Source organism: Homalodisca vitripennis, chromosome 8 (genome assembly GCF_021130785.1).
Source record: "Homalodisca vitripennis isolate AUS2020 chromosome 8, UT_GWSS_2.1, whole genome shotgun sequence".
NCBI classification, from domain to species: Eukaryota; Metazoa; Arthropoda; class Insecta; order Hemiptera; family Cicadellidae; genus Homalodisca; species Homalodisca vitripennis.
Window position 1 is genome coordinate 127,518,223 of NC_060214.1, and position 18,341 is coordinate 127,536,563.

At 37.0% G+C, this 18,341-nt stretch overlaps 1 protein-coding gene across 1 annotated transcript; it reads left to right on the top strand.

Annotated features, from left to right (window-relative positions):
- Positions 1 to 14,281: 14,281 nt before the first annotated feature.
- Positions 14,282 to 17,851, top strand: LOC124368382. Its single transcript, XM_046825670.1, has 2 exons — positions 14,282 to 14,448; positions 15,874 to 17,851. Exons 1-2 carry the CDS (start codon positions 14,336 to 14,338, stop codon positions 16,799 to 16,801), a joined length of 1,041 nt encoding a protein of 346 aa, XP_046681626.1. The 5' UTR covers positions 14,282 to 14,335; the 3' UTR covers positions 16,802 to 17,851.
- Positions 17,852 to 18,341: the final 490 nt, after the last annotated feature.

Genomic DNA, 18,341 nt, shown 5'->3' on the forward strand with positions numbered 1-18,341 from the left:
ATAGCATAACATGCTGAATTTAGTTTCCCATTTAACTGACTGATGTGATTTTCCCATCTAAGATTGTCATTTAAAGTAACACCAAGAAATTTACAATTTTTTGTAGAAGTAAGTTTACTTTGGTAAAAAGTTATTTCAAGTTGTTCTCTAAAGTTTCTAATAAAGTGAAAATTAAGTATGGATGTTTTGGAAATATTTAAGGATAGTTTGTTAGCTTTAAGCCAGTTAAAAATCAAACTAATGTTATCATATAATTTTTGAGATAGTTCAGTTTTATTGTCAGATTTAATCAAACTAGTGGTGTCATCAGCAAAGAGAATTAATTTGTCACATAAATTGAACTGCTTGGGTAAGGTCGTTTATAAAAATTAAAAATAATATTGGACCTAAAACTGACCCTTGGGGTACGCCTGCCTCCAAATAGCGGGCAGGAGATAGATATTTATGGACAGAACCAGCACTGTTTTGAACTATCTCTACTACCTGGCTGCGATCCCTCAGAAAGCTACTAAACCAATTGAGAGCAACTCCTCTGATGCCAATTTATTTAACAAAATTTCATGGTCTACACAATCAAAAGCCTTCTGGAGGTCACAGAACAGGCCACAGGTCGACTGTCCCTGGTCCAAGGCAGTTAGCACATAATCAGTTAAACTTATGATAGCATCTGAAGTTGACAAATTAGATTGAAAATCAAATTGATTTTTATTTATTATTGAGAATGATTTTTAAAAATTTTCAAGCCGTAATTTTACAATAGTTTCTAATAATTTTGAAAAAACTGAAAGAACTGAAATAGGTCTGTAATTTTCTGCAAGATTTGAATTATTGTTTTTAAATATTGGAGTTACTCTGGCTACCTTGAGACATTCAGGGAAGACTCCGTGAGTCAGGGAGCTATTCACCAAAGAGCAAAGAGGTTTTGACAGGATGTGGATGTGTTCCTTCAATATCCTTGGAGGTATTCCATCCAGGCCTGGTGACTTACTTGATTTAAATTTACTTATAACTTCAATTATCTCTTTTTCACAAACAGGATAGAGATAAAATGAACCATTAACAAATGGTTTGGCAAAAAATTTTGTGGATCGTAATGCCTTGAATTCAGCAAGTCAAGTTGGTTTGAGATAATATGAGGTACACTTGTGAAGTGCCTGTTAAATGCTATTGCAACATCCATTGGCTCAGTAATATCTTGTCCATTAACAATTAGATTAATGTTTTTTACAGAAGCGAATGATTTAGTCTCTGAATTAATGATATTCCAGGTTGTTCTTGGAATATTTTTTAGAGGATTGTATTTTATTTACTAGGGGTTCTCTTTTTGCATAAAGGACTATTTTCTTATGATGTTTAAGGTAAGTTTTTATATTCTTTCCAGCTATTTTCTGTGTTTATTGACTTGGCTCTGGCAAACAGCTCCCTTGACAGGACAGCACTTGCCCTAACCACATCAGTTACCAGGAATATGGACTTGACTTAAGTTTTGTTATTGTTTTTAATGGGAATGCTAATTCATAATATAATATCAGCTTATCAACAAATTTTGAGAAATTTGCATCAACCGATTCACCAGAAATCACATCAAACCAGTCCTCCTTTTGCAGAAAGTCATGAAACATTCTATGACCCTGCTCAGAAAATATCCTATGTGTAATTATTTTACTATTTTCATTTTTTAGTAATAAATTATTGACATTTATTTTCAAAATTTGAGAAAAATTATGATCTGAAAAGCCAGAGTGAAGGTTAAGACTTGATAGCAGATTCTGAGGTATGTTACTAACAATATTATCTAAACAAGATTCAACATTTTTGGTAACTCTAGTAGGTTCATTTATAAAATATCTAAAATTATAACATTTTAAAATATTCTTAAAAGCTAAAGACTCTGAGTTATGGTTTAATAAATTAATGTTAAAATCACCTAAGACAACTAAGTACTTTTTCTCTTTCAAAGCTAATTCAAATAACAATTGCAACTTGGAAATGAATATATAAATATCGGAGTCTGGTGTTCTGTAACAACTAACAGTTAAAATATTTAATTTATTAGAATTAGTTGAAATTAACTCTATAGAGGAACATTCAAAAACAAAGTCTTCACTAAATTTACAAATATCATTACGTTCAATAAATTGTATATGATTTTTTACAAGAAGACAAGAACCTCCCCGTGTCAAACTAATTCTACAATAAATTGAGGCTACAACGTAATTTTTTATCTGAAAATATTTTAAGTTTTTTGCTGACAACCAATGTTCACTTATAGCAATTATATCTACATTTACATCATGACTCAGGTACTCCAGCTGAAGGAGCCTACAGCTTACGTTATTATAATTACTTACAAAAATCAGTAAAACAAGTCAACATAAGGGTTATTTAGTTTATTCAATCTAACCTCTTCTCTATATACAACTCTTAAAATTCATGTAACTTATAGGACACAGTTTTAAGAAGCTCTACTGTACGCTTTTTAGTTGTATGAAATTAATTCACGCCTTATTTTGAACAACTTAAAAATACATTTTGTGCTTCTTTTGACTTGTTTATATATATATATATATATATATATATATATATATATATATATATATATATATATTAAATAACAATGTATTAAGGAACTTATATAAAAAAATATTGGAAAGAATAGATGGATTAAATAATTAGGAATGTTCTCTACAGATGATTGTAATTATTTATTACATTTTTCGATACAAACATAACTAACGTAACAGAAGCGTAATCTATTCAATTTGAAGACTACGGTGTGGGATTGCCTATACCCCCTAATCTGAACCATCAATAGGAGCAATCGACTTACTTGTCACTGGTAATGGGATGGCTTCTCATGAATATGGAAACTCAATTACATGTTACCCCAGACACCTGCATTGCTGTCATTGGACCGGTTTATTGGTTAATAAAAACCAACAACAGGAGGAATCCACTTACTTGTCACTGGTAATGGGATGTCTTTTTCATGAATATGGAAACTCAATTATATGCTACCCCAGACACCTGCAATGCTGTCATTGCACAGGTTTACTTGTTCATATGAACCAACAACAGGAGCAATCGACTTACTTGTCACTGGTAAAGGGATGGCTTCTCATGAATATGGAAACTTGATTATATGTTACCCCCAAACACCTGCATTGCTGTCATTGCACAGGTTTATTGTTAATTTGAGCCAACAACAGGAGCAATCGACTTACTTGTCCTGGTAATGGGATGGCTTCTCATGAATATGGAAACTCGATTATATGTTACCCCAGGCACCTGCATTGCTGTCATTGCACAGGTTTATTGTTAATCTAAACCAACAACAAGAGCAATCGACTTAGTTGTCCTGGTAATGGGATGGCTTCTCATGAATATGGAAACTCGATTATATGTTACCCCAGACACCTGCATTGCTGTCATTGCACAGGTTTACTTGAAACCAACAACAGGAGCAATCGAATTACTTGTCCTGGTCATAGGATGGCTTGTCATAAATGTGGAAACTCGATTATATTTGACCCCAGGCACCTGCATTGCTGTCATTGCAAAGGTTTATTTGTTCATACGAAACCAACAACAGGAGCAATCGACTTACTTGTCACTGGTAAAGGGATGGCTTCTCATGAATATGGAAACTTGATTATATGTTACCCCAGTCGCCTGCATTGCTGTCATTGCACAGGTTTATTGTTAATCTGAGCCAACAACAGGAGCAATCGACATACTTGTCACTGGAAATGGGATGGCTTCTCATGAATATTGAAACTCGATTATATGTTACCCCAGGCACCTGCATTGCGGTCATTGAACAGGTTTACTGGTTAATCTAAACCAACAACAAGAGCAATCGAATTAGTTGTCCAGGTAATGGGATGGCTTTTCACGATTATGCAAAATCGATTATATGTTAACCCAGACACCTGCATTGCTGTCATTGCACAGGTTTACTTGTTCATATGAAGCAACAACAGGAGCAATCGACTTACTTGTCACTGGTAATGGGATGGCTTCTCATGAATATGGAAACTCGATTACATTTTACCCCAGGCACCTGCATTGCTGTCATTGCACAGGTTTACTTGTTAAATTAAACCAACAACAAGAGCAATCGAATTAGTTGTCCAGGTATTGGGATGGCTTTTCATGATTATGGAAACTCGATTATATTTTAACCCAGACACCTGCATTGCTGTCATTGCCAGGTTTACTTGTTAAATTAAATCAACAACAGGAGCAATCGACTTACTTGTCACTGGTAATAGGATGGCTTCTCATGAATATGGAAACTCGATTATATGTTAACCCAGACACCTGCATTGCTGTCATTGCACAGGTTTACTTGTTAATCTAAACCAAAAACAGGAGAATCGACTTACTTGTCACTGGTAATAGGATGGCTTTTCATATATATGGAAATTCAATTATATGTTATCCCAGACACCTGCATTGCTGTCATGGCACAGGTTTATTGTTAATCTGAACAATCAACAGGAGCAATCGACTTAAATGTCACTGGTAATGGGATGGCTTCTCATGAATATGGAAACTCGATTATATTTTACCCCAGACACCTGCATTGCTGTCATTTCACAGGTTTACTTGTTAATCTGAACCAACAACAGGAGCAAATCGACTTACTTATCCTGGTAATGGGATGGCTTCTCATCAATATGGAAACTCGATTATATGTTACCCCAGACTCCTGCATTGCTGTCATTGCACAGGTTTACTTGTTAATCTGAACTAACAACAGGAGCAATCGACTTACTTGTCCTGGTAATGAGATGGCTTCTGATGAATATGGAAATTCGATTATATGTAACCCCAGGTACCTGCATTGCTGTCATTGCACAGGTATACTTGTTCTTATGCACCAACAACAGGAGCAATCTACTTAGTTGTCCTGGTAATGAGATGGCTTCTCATGAATATGGAAATTCGATTATATGTAACCCCAGGCACCTGCATTGCTGTCATTGCACAGGTATACTTGTTCATATGCACCAACAACAGGAGCAATCGACTTACTTGTCCTGGTAATGAGATGGCTTCTCATGAATATGGATATTTCAAGATGGCTGACTGTCTATTCTAGCATTAGCTTTGTTGGTACATTTAAGTCTATACCTGTGCTGAAATTGTCGATCTGCTTCCTTTGCCTGATCTGGACTGTTCTCTGAGTACTGTGAGTTACGACGAATATGTGTGAAACTGTGTCACTAACTGTATATATTCTGTAACCCACGATTCTTGAACTGCTACTCGCCGATCTTGACATCCATAGTTTCGGCTCATTTCCATCAATTTCCATAGTCAAATGTCATGGGTTCAAACATTCAATGTTCCTGTGTCGGTCGTCTGCTGTCATCACCATGGAGGAGTGAACTGCAAGACCTGAAATTCCACGGCCTTCTAGATTTCACCTCGGACTATATAATACCACAATTGTTGTTCATGTTGATTTGCATTTGTTTGTGATATTATAATTGTTTATTATGTATGTATGATAAACTGTTATTTCATTGATTGTATTAGTCACATTTCAACACACCGCAATACATCTAAACTAGGCCCAATCTCTACTTTATATCCTTTTCATTTCCAATTATGAATACCATATGCTTGGAGATATGTCCCGTCTGTGTCAAGAAGGTTAAGGACGATGAGGAGGGCTTACAATGCGACGACCCATGTAATAGATGGTTCCATAGGCAATGCGCAAACGTCCCAAAAACTGAATACACTAAAATTGCAAGTAACACCACCATCAAGTGGTACTGCACTAGGGCTGATTGCGTTCCCCCAAAACACTCAAGTATCACCCGATATATCAACTGTTTTTGAGCACATCTAATTGGTAAAGTTGATAGCCTGGCCACTATGGTAAATAAATTAAGTGATGTCCCTGATGACACTAAAATTATTAAAACTGAAATTCAGTCCATACAAGAAAAGCTTAATACTATTGAGCCCAAGCTGGAAGGAGCTAGATAGGAGGTTGACTACCCTTGAGCAAAGCGATGGTTCTGGCAGTGGTTCAAGTATCAATAGCGTAATTGAGGAGTTGCATGAGCGCAATCTTAGGAAGAAAAACTTGATTGTTTTCAATGCCCCTGAGTCAACTAATAATCTACCACATGATATCAAAACTCATGATACTAGTCTTCTAACTTCCATAATTCATAGTTCGATTCCAGACTTTTGATGTATCTCGCATAAAGTTCTTCAGGTTGGGCTCCGGGGTGGCTGTAAAACCTAGACCAATCAAACTAATCTTAACCCTCTGAGGGTGATATGAATCAGGTTTTGAGTAGCTTCTCAACTGAACAAATTTCCTCCTTAAACCCATCCCTTAAAGACGTGAAAACTATCTAGGGATCGAACCCCTTTGGAGCTTTCTTCACTGAGGAATCTTCGTCGGGAACTTGAATCGCGCTTGACAGCTGGAAGAAAAGGACCTGACAATCAAGTACAGGAGGAATGGCTTCCCAAGGATTGTCAAAACAAATGCACCTAAAAAAAAAAAAACTAAAACTCATCCAACGCAATGGCAATGCATGTAATTTTAAGGGTTACTATCAGAACATAAATGGAAATTAGAACAAAATTAACTGAACTATCTTTAAATGCTAAACCTTAGCTCTTACGGAACTAATTGCACTCACTGAAACCAATCTCGATCCTGGTGTTCATGATGCTGAGCTAGGTCTCTCTCCCACAGTTTTCAGGTCTACCGATGCGATAGATCACTCATGACTAGTAACAAGCGTAGTGGAGGGGGCGTCCTCTTGGCTATACACAGGAACTTAAACTCCTCATCTGTACAATTTCCCTGTGATAATGTTGAAGCTGTTGGCGTTCTTTTGAAGTATGGTCATCGCCTTCTTTTGCTTTGCGTTGCTTATATTTCCACCTAATCAACCAACCTGTGTCTACCAGTCCTTATGCGATGCCTTAGAGCAACTACACCTTCAAGTAAGGCCCTGAATGTAACATGGTTTTGGTAGGTGACTTCAACTTGAATAGTGCCAATAGTCCCTGGGGTTTCTTCCGACTTGCTCTATGACTTGAACAAACACACTCGGTTTGCTGCAGCGAAGTGACATCTTGAGTGTTCGAGGCTCCCAGCTGGACCTTCTCTTCTCTGATTTGGCCTTGCGATGTGTCCAGGTCCATCGATTCCCTTGTCAACGAAGATATTCACCATCCTGCTTTAGACATTGATCTAAGTCTTCATCCATTAGCAATCACACCTCAGTATATACTATCACCAAATTATTTCAAATGCGATATCAATCAATTGAGAGCTGATGTCAACATCCTCAATTCTACTATTGAACACTCATCCCACTGATAGTGAGGAAAAATTCAATAAATACATCACTACCCTTAGTGGTCTGATTAAGAAGAATACACCCACTTAAAAGGATCGGAAGATCACCATTCCCTCGCTGGTTTACCTCCGACTTAAAGTCCAAGATTATCAACAAAGAAAATACTACATAGAATCTACAAAACTACAGGTCGTGAGAGCGACTACTTGGCCTTCTCCAGAGCCAGAACTACTTGCAGAGTTCTTGCAACTGATTGCTATAACTCTTATATCGAACATGTGGATAGGACGATCTCTACTAACCCAAAAGTCTTTCTGGAGCCACGTCAAGAATCTTCGACGCACAGATTCTTTTCCCTCAAAAATTACCCTTGGGGATGATGAATCTTCTGTTCCTGATGAAATGTGCAACTTGTTTGCTCGCCACTTCTCAAGTGTCTTTTTCTGAGTCAACTCATATCTCCCCAGCATTGATTCCGAGAGATTGCAACATATATCTTTCTCAGATAAGATGCAGCCCTGAGGAAGTGAAACAAAAGCTTGATTCCTTGGACATCTCAAAGGGCGTGGGACCTGACTGCATTCCTCCAGTTGTACTTCGTTATTGCAGCGACTTGATTTGCACTCCCACTCTCCGCGTTTTTGTCAACTCAAGTCTGCAGGAGGGATTCTTCCCATCTTCTTTAAAAACAAGCTTTGTTGTCCCAATCTATAAGGGAAGGAAGAAGAGACTCAGCTACATGCTATAGGCCCATCACTATACAGTCCCCTATCACGAAGATGTTGGAGGCTATTGTCCTTGAAAGTCTAAAGCCCCTCCTATCCACTATCTTGATACCAAGGCAGCACGGATTTACTAGCGGCCGGTCAACCGTCACAAAACCTTGTCCAATATGAAGAATTTCATTTTATCAGCCTTCTCAAGTTTCGCTCAAGTCGATGCCATCTACCTGGACCTGCAGTAAGGCATTTGACAAGGTTTGTCACACTCTTTTTGGTCTCCAAACTTGATTCATATGGCATATCCGAAAACCTCTTTTATCCTGGTTTAAGAGTTTACTTGACCGGAAGATTGTCTATAGTCAGGTTTGGTGGTGGTTATTCTAATCCCTTTCTAGTCAAGTCTGGAGTGCCTCAGGGTTCTCTAACTGGGACCTTATCTTTTCAACATATTTATAAATGACATTGGGGAAGTCATCGAAAGCAATTTTCTTATGTTTGCTGACGATATCAAGCTGTTTAGTGTATTGAATTCAATTGAGGATAGTGCTAGTCTCCAGAGATCCCTTGATGGGGTCTCTGGATGGTGTGATGAAAACTTCATGCAACTTAATGCTAAGAAAAGCATGGTGATGTCTTTTCACAGGGGTGAAGAATTTGTACATGCCAATTATTACATTCAGGGCGAGGGATTGCAGCGGGTGCAGGTTGTAAAGGATCTTGGCGTGCATCTCAATCACGCACTCTCTCCTGATCATCACATTGACATCATATGTGCCAAGGCTAATCGTTTGTTGGGTCTTCTGTCACGTACAGCTAGAAGTGGCCTATCTACACACTCCATCTCAATCTTATATAAGTCTCTTCTACGTCCGATCTTAGAATATGCTTCAGTTGTTTGGAACCCCTACTACCAACAATCACATTATCAGGCTTGAAAGGATTCAACGGAGATTTGTTTGGACTCGTTGGAACTACATTGGGCTTTTCTTTCCATGAGGTCCCTGGTCGATGACGTTATGAAACAGTTCAACCTCTGCCCACTGGAAGTTCGCCGTGAGCTTGCTGATCTAGCTTTACTCTCAAGGCTTATCAATGGATCCCTTGATTGTCGCTGATCTTCTTACCATGATTAACTTTCGAATTCCACGCACTACCAGGTCAACTGAACTCTTTGTTCGCAAATATTATCGGACACAAACTACCTGGAAGAACGGAACCCATGGCCAGACTGCATCGTGTTGGAAACTGCGTTCCTGCCGAGCTAGACCTGTTCTGCACGAATCTGAAAACACTGAAAAAGAAATGGGTGTCCTTATCTGTGGATTGAGAGGAATGAGGATAACCAAGCTGTCTAAACTCTTTGCTACACTATCCACCACCTTCTGCAGCTCAACAGAACTCTTCCCCATCCACTGACCAAACTTCCTTTGCCTTTACTTTGAGACCCTTCCTGCCATTTTTTCTCTCTCTGACCTACATTAAACCAGTTCATGCTCTTTACTTTACTCATAAATGCTGTACTTACACTTGCATTTCAGTTGTTGTAGTTTATACTTTTGTAATCTAATTAATGGATTTGTTGTTATGTCATATTATTATTGTTGTGTATAGATTATTATTGGTTGTATTATTATTTTTACTTATGTATTGCAATTTATTACATTGATATAACAAAATTGTATTATTATGGTATTACATACCCGTATTTATTATTATCATTATTATATATTCTATTATTATGTTATTTAACACGTTTATAATATACCCCCCCCCCCCCCCACCCCCCCCCCCCCCCACCCCCCCCCCCCCCCACCCCCCCCCCCCCCCACCCCCCCCCCCCCCCACCCCCCCCCCCCCCCACCAAAGAAATATTTTTATAAAAATTGCAAACAAAACAAAAGAGTTCACAAATTAAGTGAGAACGTTTACAAACATAGAAATGCCATAAGATTTAACTTTTCTAATCTTTAATGTTTCATGAATCGAGCGGAATTTAAAAAGTAAAATTTGAATGCTATTTTCTAGTTAAATACGGAATTTATTGTTGTGCATATTTTTAAGTTAAAGTAGTAAGTTTTTGTATTAATTGATAGTTATTTCAGTTTTCGTATTTAATTAGAATACATTTAAACTGATTACTCTAATTTTTTGGTTTAATCTCTTTTAAATATGAGTATAAACTAATTATTCAAAAAGCTATAAAAAACCTAAATAAATGTTTGCTGTATATGATAGCGATAAAAAATACACTGCTTTTAAACTGACTTTAACCTAGGTACTTGTATGGTAATATTAGTAGGGCAGTTCTTAATTAATCTTCAACTACACAAGAAATGCTGTTTTTGTAGTTGAAGTTCATACAATATGCGTCTATTACTGTGTTTGTGGTTTTATATATTGAGTAAAAATAAAATGTGTTATATTACGTATAACGGACCTGTCACTCTAGTTACCTGTATTATGATACACTCTTAATCAATCCAAAATGTTTAGTTTAGCTGTAAGTTTTGGTTTAATATATAGAGGGGCCTTTAATATCAAAATGCTGCATTTCAAGAGACTCACGTAAAAGTAATAAAACAAAGTGCTAACTACATACAGTAGCTTATATACAATATTAATCACATTATGTTTGCTTGCATTGGATAAAACACACAGAGAACGCACAAGCAAACAATTTTTTCTGCGTAAATTTTCTGTTAAATAATGGATTGCATAACCGCAATGTGTGTTTTTATTTTCTCTATAATTGTCAACGTATCCTGTAAATTATGTAACAAAATACATATTGCTTATACTCGTATATCTTGAATATTCATATTTTTGAATGGCAATGATTTATATTCAATTTTTAAATTGGCCTCCAGTTTGTAAATAGATAAAATGTTTTTTATATTCACATTCAAAGTTAGATCACCAATTCACTAAGGAAACAGATACATTTCGAATTATATACACACAACGCGTGTAAACGGACGACAACGGACTTAGCGCACTCTGTGGCTGGGTAAACGTTATTATTACAGAAGTAATATTTAAGTAACTTATTATTCAAAGTTAGATCACCAACTCACTAAGGAAACAGATACATTTCGAATTATATACACACAACGCGTGTAAACGGACGACAACGGACTTAGCGCACTCTGTGGCTGGGTAAACGTTATTATTACAGAAGTAATATTTAAGTAACTTATTATTCAAAGTTAGATCACCAACTCACTAAGGAAACAGATACATTTCGAATTATATACACACAACGAGTGTAAACGGACGACAACGAACTCAGCGCACTCTGTGGCTGGGTAAACGTTATTATTACAGAAGTAATATTTAAGTAACTTATTATTCAAAGTTAGATCACCAATTCACTAAGGAAGCAGATACATTTCGAATGATATACACACAACGAGTGTAAACGGACGACAACGAACTCAGCGCACTCTGTGGCTGGGTAAACGTTATTATTACAGAAGTAATATTTAAGTAACTTATTATTCAAAGTTAGATCACCAATTCACTAAGGAAACAGATACATTTCGAATTATATACACACAACGAGTGTAAACGGACGACAACGAACTCAGCGCACTCTGTGGCTGGGTAAAACGTTATTATTACAGAAGTAATATTTAAGTAACTTATTATTCAAAGTTAGATCACCAATTCACTAAGGAAACAGATACATTTCGAATTATATACACACAACGAGTGTAAACGGACGACAACGAACTCAGCGCACTCTGTGGCTGGGTAAACGTTATTATTACAGAAGTAATATTTAAGTAACTTTTACAAAATGTCGACTTACTTCGACGAAAGTTATGTAAAAAATTATTCCTGAACTTTGTTAAATTGTCTTCAGCAAAAGTAATGGCAGAAAACTCATCGCCTGTGTAATTTGTTTCCTCTCAGTCGCTCGCCTGCTTCTCTGCAGTTTGACAGAACAGAACACAAATCATGAAATATTCTCTAACAGATTACACGTCCTGTCCTAAGGCTATATAAATGGAACATTAAAATCAACATTGAGTTCGATGATTGTGCATGTCAAATGGCAACGCGAAAATCACATTATAAAATAGTTTTTTTTAAGAAACTGAGTACAATTATATTATATTTGAATAAGTGACGTATAAACATATGAAGTGTAGTGAAATGAGGTATAGGCCTACGTATGTATGTTGTACGTAGCCTCAGTGCAGTGGCGTACCCCTAACTTGTATGGTTCGACTACCAATCGCGTAACCCCAAATTGACACTAAACTCTAGTGCTTTGTTTAAAGTTCATGTTTAATGAATTATATGAAGGATATGCAGGGTAAATAAAGAGTCAGAACCCCCCTCTATCGTTCTGAATTTTGTATAAGGGGATATCCTTTGGGTAGTAGTGCAATATGGAAAGGAATTTCGTTTGACATTTTGAAAGTTGTCTGTGTCTCCAAAAATTGCGACTTTTCCTCTCTCGTGTGACCCCTCTTTTTGAGGAGCATAAACAAACTTAAAGAATGGTAAACACCAGAAATCGCTATCTCTTTTTATCCAAAATAATGACCATCATTAGTTCGTTAAAAATTATTATTGAGAGTAAAGTTACTGTCTAAATGAAACTCCTTTGTCACATAATATCACTAACCAAATGATATCTGGTTATAGAAACTTTATATATAATAGAGGAGGTTCTGAATTTGTATTCACCCTGTATAAGAATAACGTTTCCTTTTACTAAGTGTTTACAAGAAAAGAAACGCGACTTTTCGATGCCTGGGATCTACCCTCTCTTTCAGATACTAAATGTTAAAAAATACCTCCCAACACGCACATTCTGTTAGAATTGTGGTGTTACTCATGTGACAAGGTGCCTGCGGTGGATCTACGATGAATGACACCGAAACTAAAGTAACATGTGTTTTCCTACATCGCGGTAAGGAAGTCACTATGACTTTGGCTGCAAAGTATATTATACAAAAATGACTTTATTCGATTAGCATAATACACTCCGACAGGAACAGGTAAAGTTAGAGTCCTCCGAAGTAAAACTTGGGCGCAGAAAGTCAGTTATAAGGTCAGGAGTAGAGAAGTATCTCGGTTAACTTTTAACAAGTCCATTAGAGAGTAGACTTCACACCTGAGTGGACCTTCCTTATATGTATATACAATACATTTTGTTGGGTAGTAACTAGAACGAATAAGTATATAAATTAATGCATATGAAACATTATTTAATAGAAACAATTGAATTAACGACTTTCCGTTAATTTCAGACGATATAACGTTATAATTGTTATAAAATTTATATATCTCCCTAAAATGATGTTTATTTAAAGTTGGTTATACTTTTAATAATAGCAATTGAAAGGTTTCAGAATCTAAAATTACACTACTAAGATTGTGACACGTGGTTCCAAGTAAAACCTATAAAAATAGATCAAGTACGTTATAAATATCTCTGAGATATAATAACGGTATTAAATTTTTACATACTAGAATTATTTAATGTTTAATAAACATTCATTTTCAAAAACATACTTCAGTACATTATGGCGAAACTTAGGAGTCGTAGCGGTTTTGTTACTGTTTTGTTATGCACTTTGGTCCTTATAAATCTATTTAAAATTGATCGTATCTTACTTAACCGGCTAGTTTTTACCTAAAATTGTTTTCACATATCGATTTAAATATTAAAACTGGCAACAGTTGAAAATACCATAAAAGCAGCAAATGCGTAAAAGCAAATTGTGGAATAATATGAATTCACATTATTCTACAATTAAAATAAACTCATGTCACCTACAACATCCAATGAAGTTTCAAACCCATGTTATGCGAGACAGTGAAGCACGTGTGAACACAAACACAAGCCGCGTCAGGGCGCTCCTACACTGGAGCCGGTCCGCTCAGTCAGGTACGACCAACCCGGTTCCGATCAGACAGATCAGATTTGACCCTCCTACACTGCAGCCGGTATTTCAACCCGACAGAGGCAGAGAGATGAGAAACTCAGTACTCTGTCAGCTCTCAAGAAGTGCGGATCGTGGCTTTAACACTTTGAAGTTTGTTTAAGTTTTGTTGTTGATTATTGTTTGAATTTTACAATGGACGAGGATTTAGCGGATTTTTTGTTGTTAGACAGGAATTTATTATTAAATTCAAACACGAGACAGTTTTGGGTACATGAGTTTAATGAAGATCACACCCAAAGTGAGTTTTTATGTGACCTGTTTACCCTTACGTGATCATGCTGACAAATTCAAGAAATACTATCGAATGACTGTTGAAACATATGACTACATACTGTCCCACATCAAGGGAGATTTACAGAAATGGTCCAACTTTAGAACTTGTATAGAACCTGCCGAAAAGCTATCGATTCTCTTGAGGTAAGTAAATAAACATAGTATTCAGGATTGAAAACATTTTTATTTTATCAAAATATAATTGTAAAATAATGTAAAATAAATATAACCCATGGAATCTAATGACTCTTAATGTTATTTGTATAACTAAGATTATAATGTATAATCTTAATGTTAATCTATTACAATACAATTTGAGCGCATGTATCAAATATTGTCTAACGTGAAGAGAATTATAATAATTAAATCTAATTGTAAAAATGTATGTAATAAATGAGAATAAAAGTTGTTACACCTATCAACAGGGTATATAAGTAAATACTAGCTAACAAACGGTCAAACATTTTTAAGCAAAAGCTTAAACAATACTTATGTAAAAAAGAGAACTAATCATTAATGTTTCATCTGTTAATGTTTGTACTTAGAGATTCTCGAAGGTATTGGTGTAGGGAGGCGTCTGTATTTGGTCATTAGGGGTAGGCCAGGTTTCAGTATGTGGTGTAGTAGGCCTTGAAGTTGATGCATAGGGATTATTTAAGTTGTATCCTCCAAAATTCCCTGATTGTGGACTAGAAAGAGGAGTATTTACGGATTGGTATGGCCTGTTGCATCTTTCTTCTGCTTCGAGCTCAGCGATGACGCTATTGAAGATTGAAGCTTTCAATTTCATTTTTCGAAGGTATGGTAGCTTCTTCAGTGCAGGCAGCAAACTTTTAAAAAACGATAAGTCTTCATCCTCTTCCTCCATTGAGCTGGATTTTTGGACAGCAAACCGAGCTTCCAGTAGCTGGACTTTCCTTTTTTCCAAATTAAGAGCCTCGTTTTGTATTGTCGATCCTCGCTTTCTCTTTTGCCGAGGACGCTGAAACTCGTTGTTCACTGGAGTAGGACTAGGTGTGGACGTGTTATCGGATCGTTGAGCTCGTTCTACATTTGGTGACTCATCAGGTTCGTCGATATTTAGAGTAGACGTCTCATCATGTTCTGTTAAATCGGCATAATCCTCAGATTCTAGAAGAGTGTTGACAGGCGTATCAGAGACAGGGAGATTTCCAGTTGTCACTCGTGGCTTCATTACAGGCAATAAGAAAGTTAAAGATTCAAAGTAGGTCCATGTTGGTTTTGCTCCGGAACCAGATTTGTTTTCTTTTACTTTCTTCCTGAACGTATCTCTCAAGTGCTCCCACGTCTTCCGTGCTTCGTCTCCTGAAATAATAATTTCCAGTTTGAAACTATAACTTAGACCAGCAATGCAATAAAAAAATACAATCTATCTGGCACAGTTAGTAGCGTATTCCTTGTAAAGTTATATTTTAATACAATCACAACTTATATAAAAAAATTAGCAGATAGTAGGTCTTTAGTTTTGAAAAATAGGTTTTAAAACAAGTGAAGTTAATATTTATTCCTAATTTTAATCGATTTTTTGAGGTTGTATTATTGTTTCAGGTATCTATCAACAGGCATGTCCTTTGAAGCATTGAGCGAAACATTTCGCATGAGCAACTACACCGTCGGAAAAATAGTCGAGGAAGTTTGTGATTGCATGTGGGAACAGCTTGCCCCAGTCCACTTACCAGTGCCTAATAAACAAAGATTTCTTGAAATTGCAGCAGAATTTAAGGAGAAATGGAACTTTCCCAACTGTGTAGGTTGTATAGACGGAAAACACGTGAGAATAAAATCTCCTGGGAAAAGCGGTACAATGTTTTTGAACTATAAGAAATTTTTTTCAGTTAACCTTCATGCAGTAGCCGACGCCAAGTGTAAATTCATATTCATAGATGTTGGAGCGTACGGAAAGCAAAGCGACGGGGGAGTTTTCGAAGCATCACCAATATCCAAGTTTTTTGAAAATTTCTCAGAACATTTGCCTGCTCCCTCACCGATAGATACCAGCAGTGAAACACTCATTCCATATGTTCTGGTAGGCGACGATGCCTATCCATTAAAATCATACATAATGAAGCCATTCGGCCAACGAAATTTGAGTGAAGAAGAGCGCATATTTAATTATCGATTGTCAAGGTGCAGACGTTGTGTCGAGTGTGCATTTGGCATTTTAACTTCAAAATGGAAATTGCTCAGCAAACCCATCGAAACAGAAGTAGGAAAGGCTGAGAAAATCATCAAATGTATGTGTCTTCTACAAAACATCATTATTGACAGAGATAATATTACCGTCAATCCAGGAGTTCTAGAAAAAGGTCTACAGGAATACGTACAACATCACCAAAGGCCTAATCTAGGTACTACTCGACGGTATAATAGAGCAACTACCGCTGCGAAGGATGTCAGAAATTTTTACAAAGAGTACTTCAATGGCCTAGGAAGTGTTCCGTGGCAAGATGAGATGGTCTTCAATGTTAACAAGTAAACATTAGTAGGCTTACTGAAAAAAAAGTTTAAAAAATAATTATGTTTGACAAACATTTGCTTCCAAGAACTGTTTTACCATTATTACATATTTTTAGATATTGATTTGTAGTTTTTTTATACATATTTAAATCGATTATAACAATTAAATTCAATGTTGTATTACAATGTTTCCTTTATTTATTTTGATCATTCTGACATTACTCCATCAACATATACTGCAGTGGTATATACACCATCCAGGCCCACCTTCGTGGATCCACAAATCACGCTGGGCACCCCTACCCCCATTTGTCCCTACATACAATGTACAGCACTGCTAAGGTAAGATCTTTATAATAATGCAAATTTTTCTTGTTTGAAATTTTAGAAAATATACCAAAAATCCTAATAGGTTTAAGAGAACGAATTCCGGAATTTTGTGAAGTTAACCAAATAACTGCGTTACCTTGTTTTTAAGGTATTTTAACTGAAATGACAAGTTGTCTACAGGATGTCACAAAAGAACTTGATAAGCTTTTTTGCTCAAGAGCTCAAAGCTCAAGTTTTGCAATTTGAGAGCAATAATTATAACTTGTTACGTAGGTAAACGATAAAACGAAAATGTATGAGAACTGTACAGTACTTACCTTGGACATTCAGTTCCTTGGCTACTTCTTCCCATAACTTTGATCGGAAGTCCCGATTGTGATAAAACTTATCCCTTTGGTCCCATAATGTCGCTTTATCGCGCACTAACGAAATCAGTTTTCCTCTGTCTACCATTGCACAATATCTATTCTAAAACTTGACTACAAATTAAATAAACAGGAATGACACGGTCCTACATCGACTCTCGACTGGCCCGACGACTCCGACACGGACGAAAAAAACAAACAGGTTTGGTTCTCGGCCGATCCGTCTTTAGCATCGCCCGACGCGTCCGTTTACCGGGACGGCCCGCCGGTGCCAGTGTAGGAGGGTACACTGCGCGTCTTGTGTTTGTTTACTTCAGACGCGAGCCGACCGAGCCGACCGTCAAATCGGGAGAAAAAACGGGTCCAGTGTAGGAGCGCCCTCAGCCAGTCAGTAGCGGTAGCGCCCGGCGGATGAGTCACGCGGTTTCCAGGAAATAGCCCCTTCCCACTCTACCCTTAAGCCGCGTTTACACCGGAGTTGGCAACCAATGATTGCAGACTTTTATCGGCAATTTTCAGTTGAACGCCTTAAAACAACTGCAACTCGCATTGCCAACTCTAGTTGTAGACCGATTTTACGCGTTGGCAATCAAAATTTGGTTTTCCGACTGAAGTCGATAAAGATCAAAGGCGGTTGCCAACCTCGGTCGGCAATACCAGTTGCAGTGCCAAATTGAGCTGCGACTTGAGTCTGCAACTAACCCCGCTACCCCTCCCACCTATCGGCTCCACGTGGTCGATAGGTATTTAACATTTACCCACCTGTATGTTATCCTTCAGGAAACATATCAAAGCCTCACAAACATCTGGCACAAAGAGAGATATCGCACTTTTTGAAACTTTAAACAAATAACTTATGCTTGT

Excerpts from the sequence above, each read along its gene's own strand:
- LOC124368382 (XM_046825670.1), top strand. The coding sequence starts at position 14,336 with ATGACTGTTGAAACATATGACTACATACTGTCCCACATCAAGGGAGAT. Across the intron at positions 14,449-15,873 it reads AAGCTATCGATTCTCTTGAG|GTATCTATCAACAGGCATGT; the intron begins GTAAGTAAATAA and ends TTATTGTTTCAG.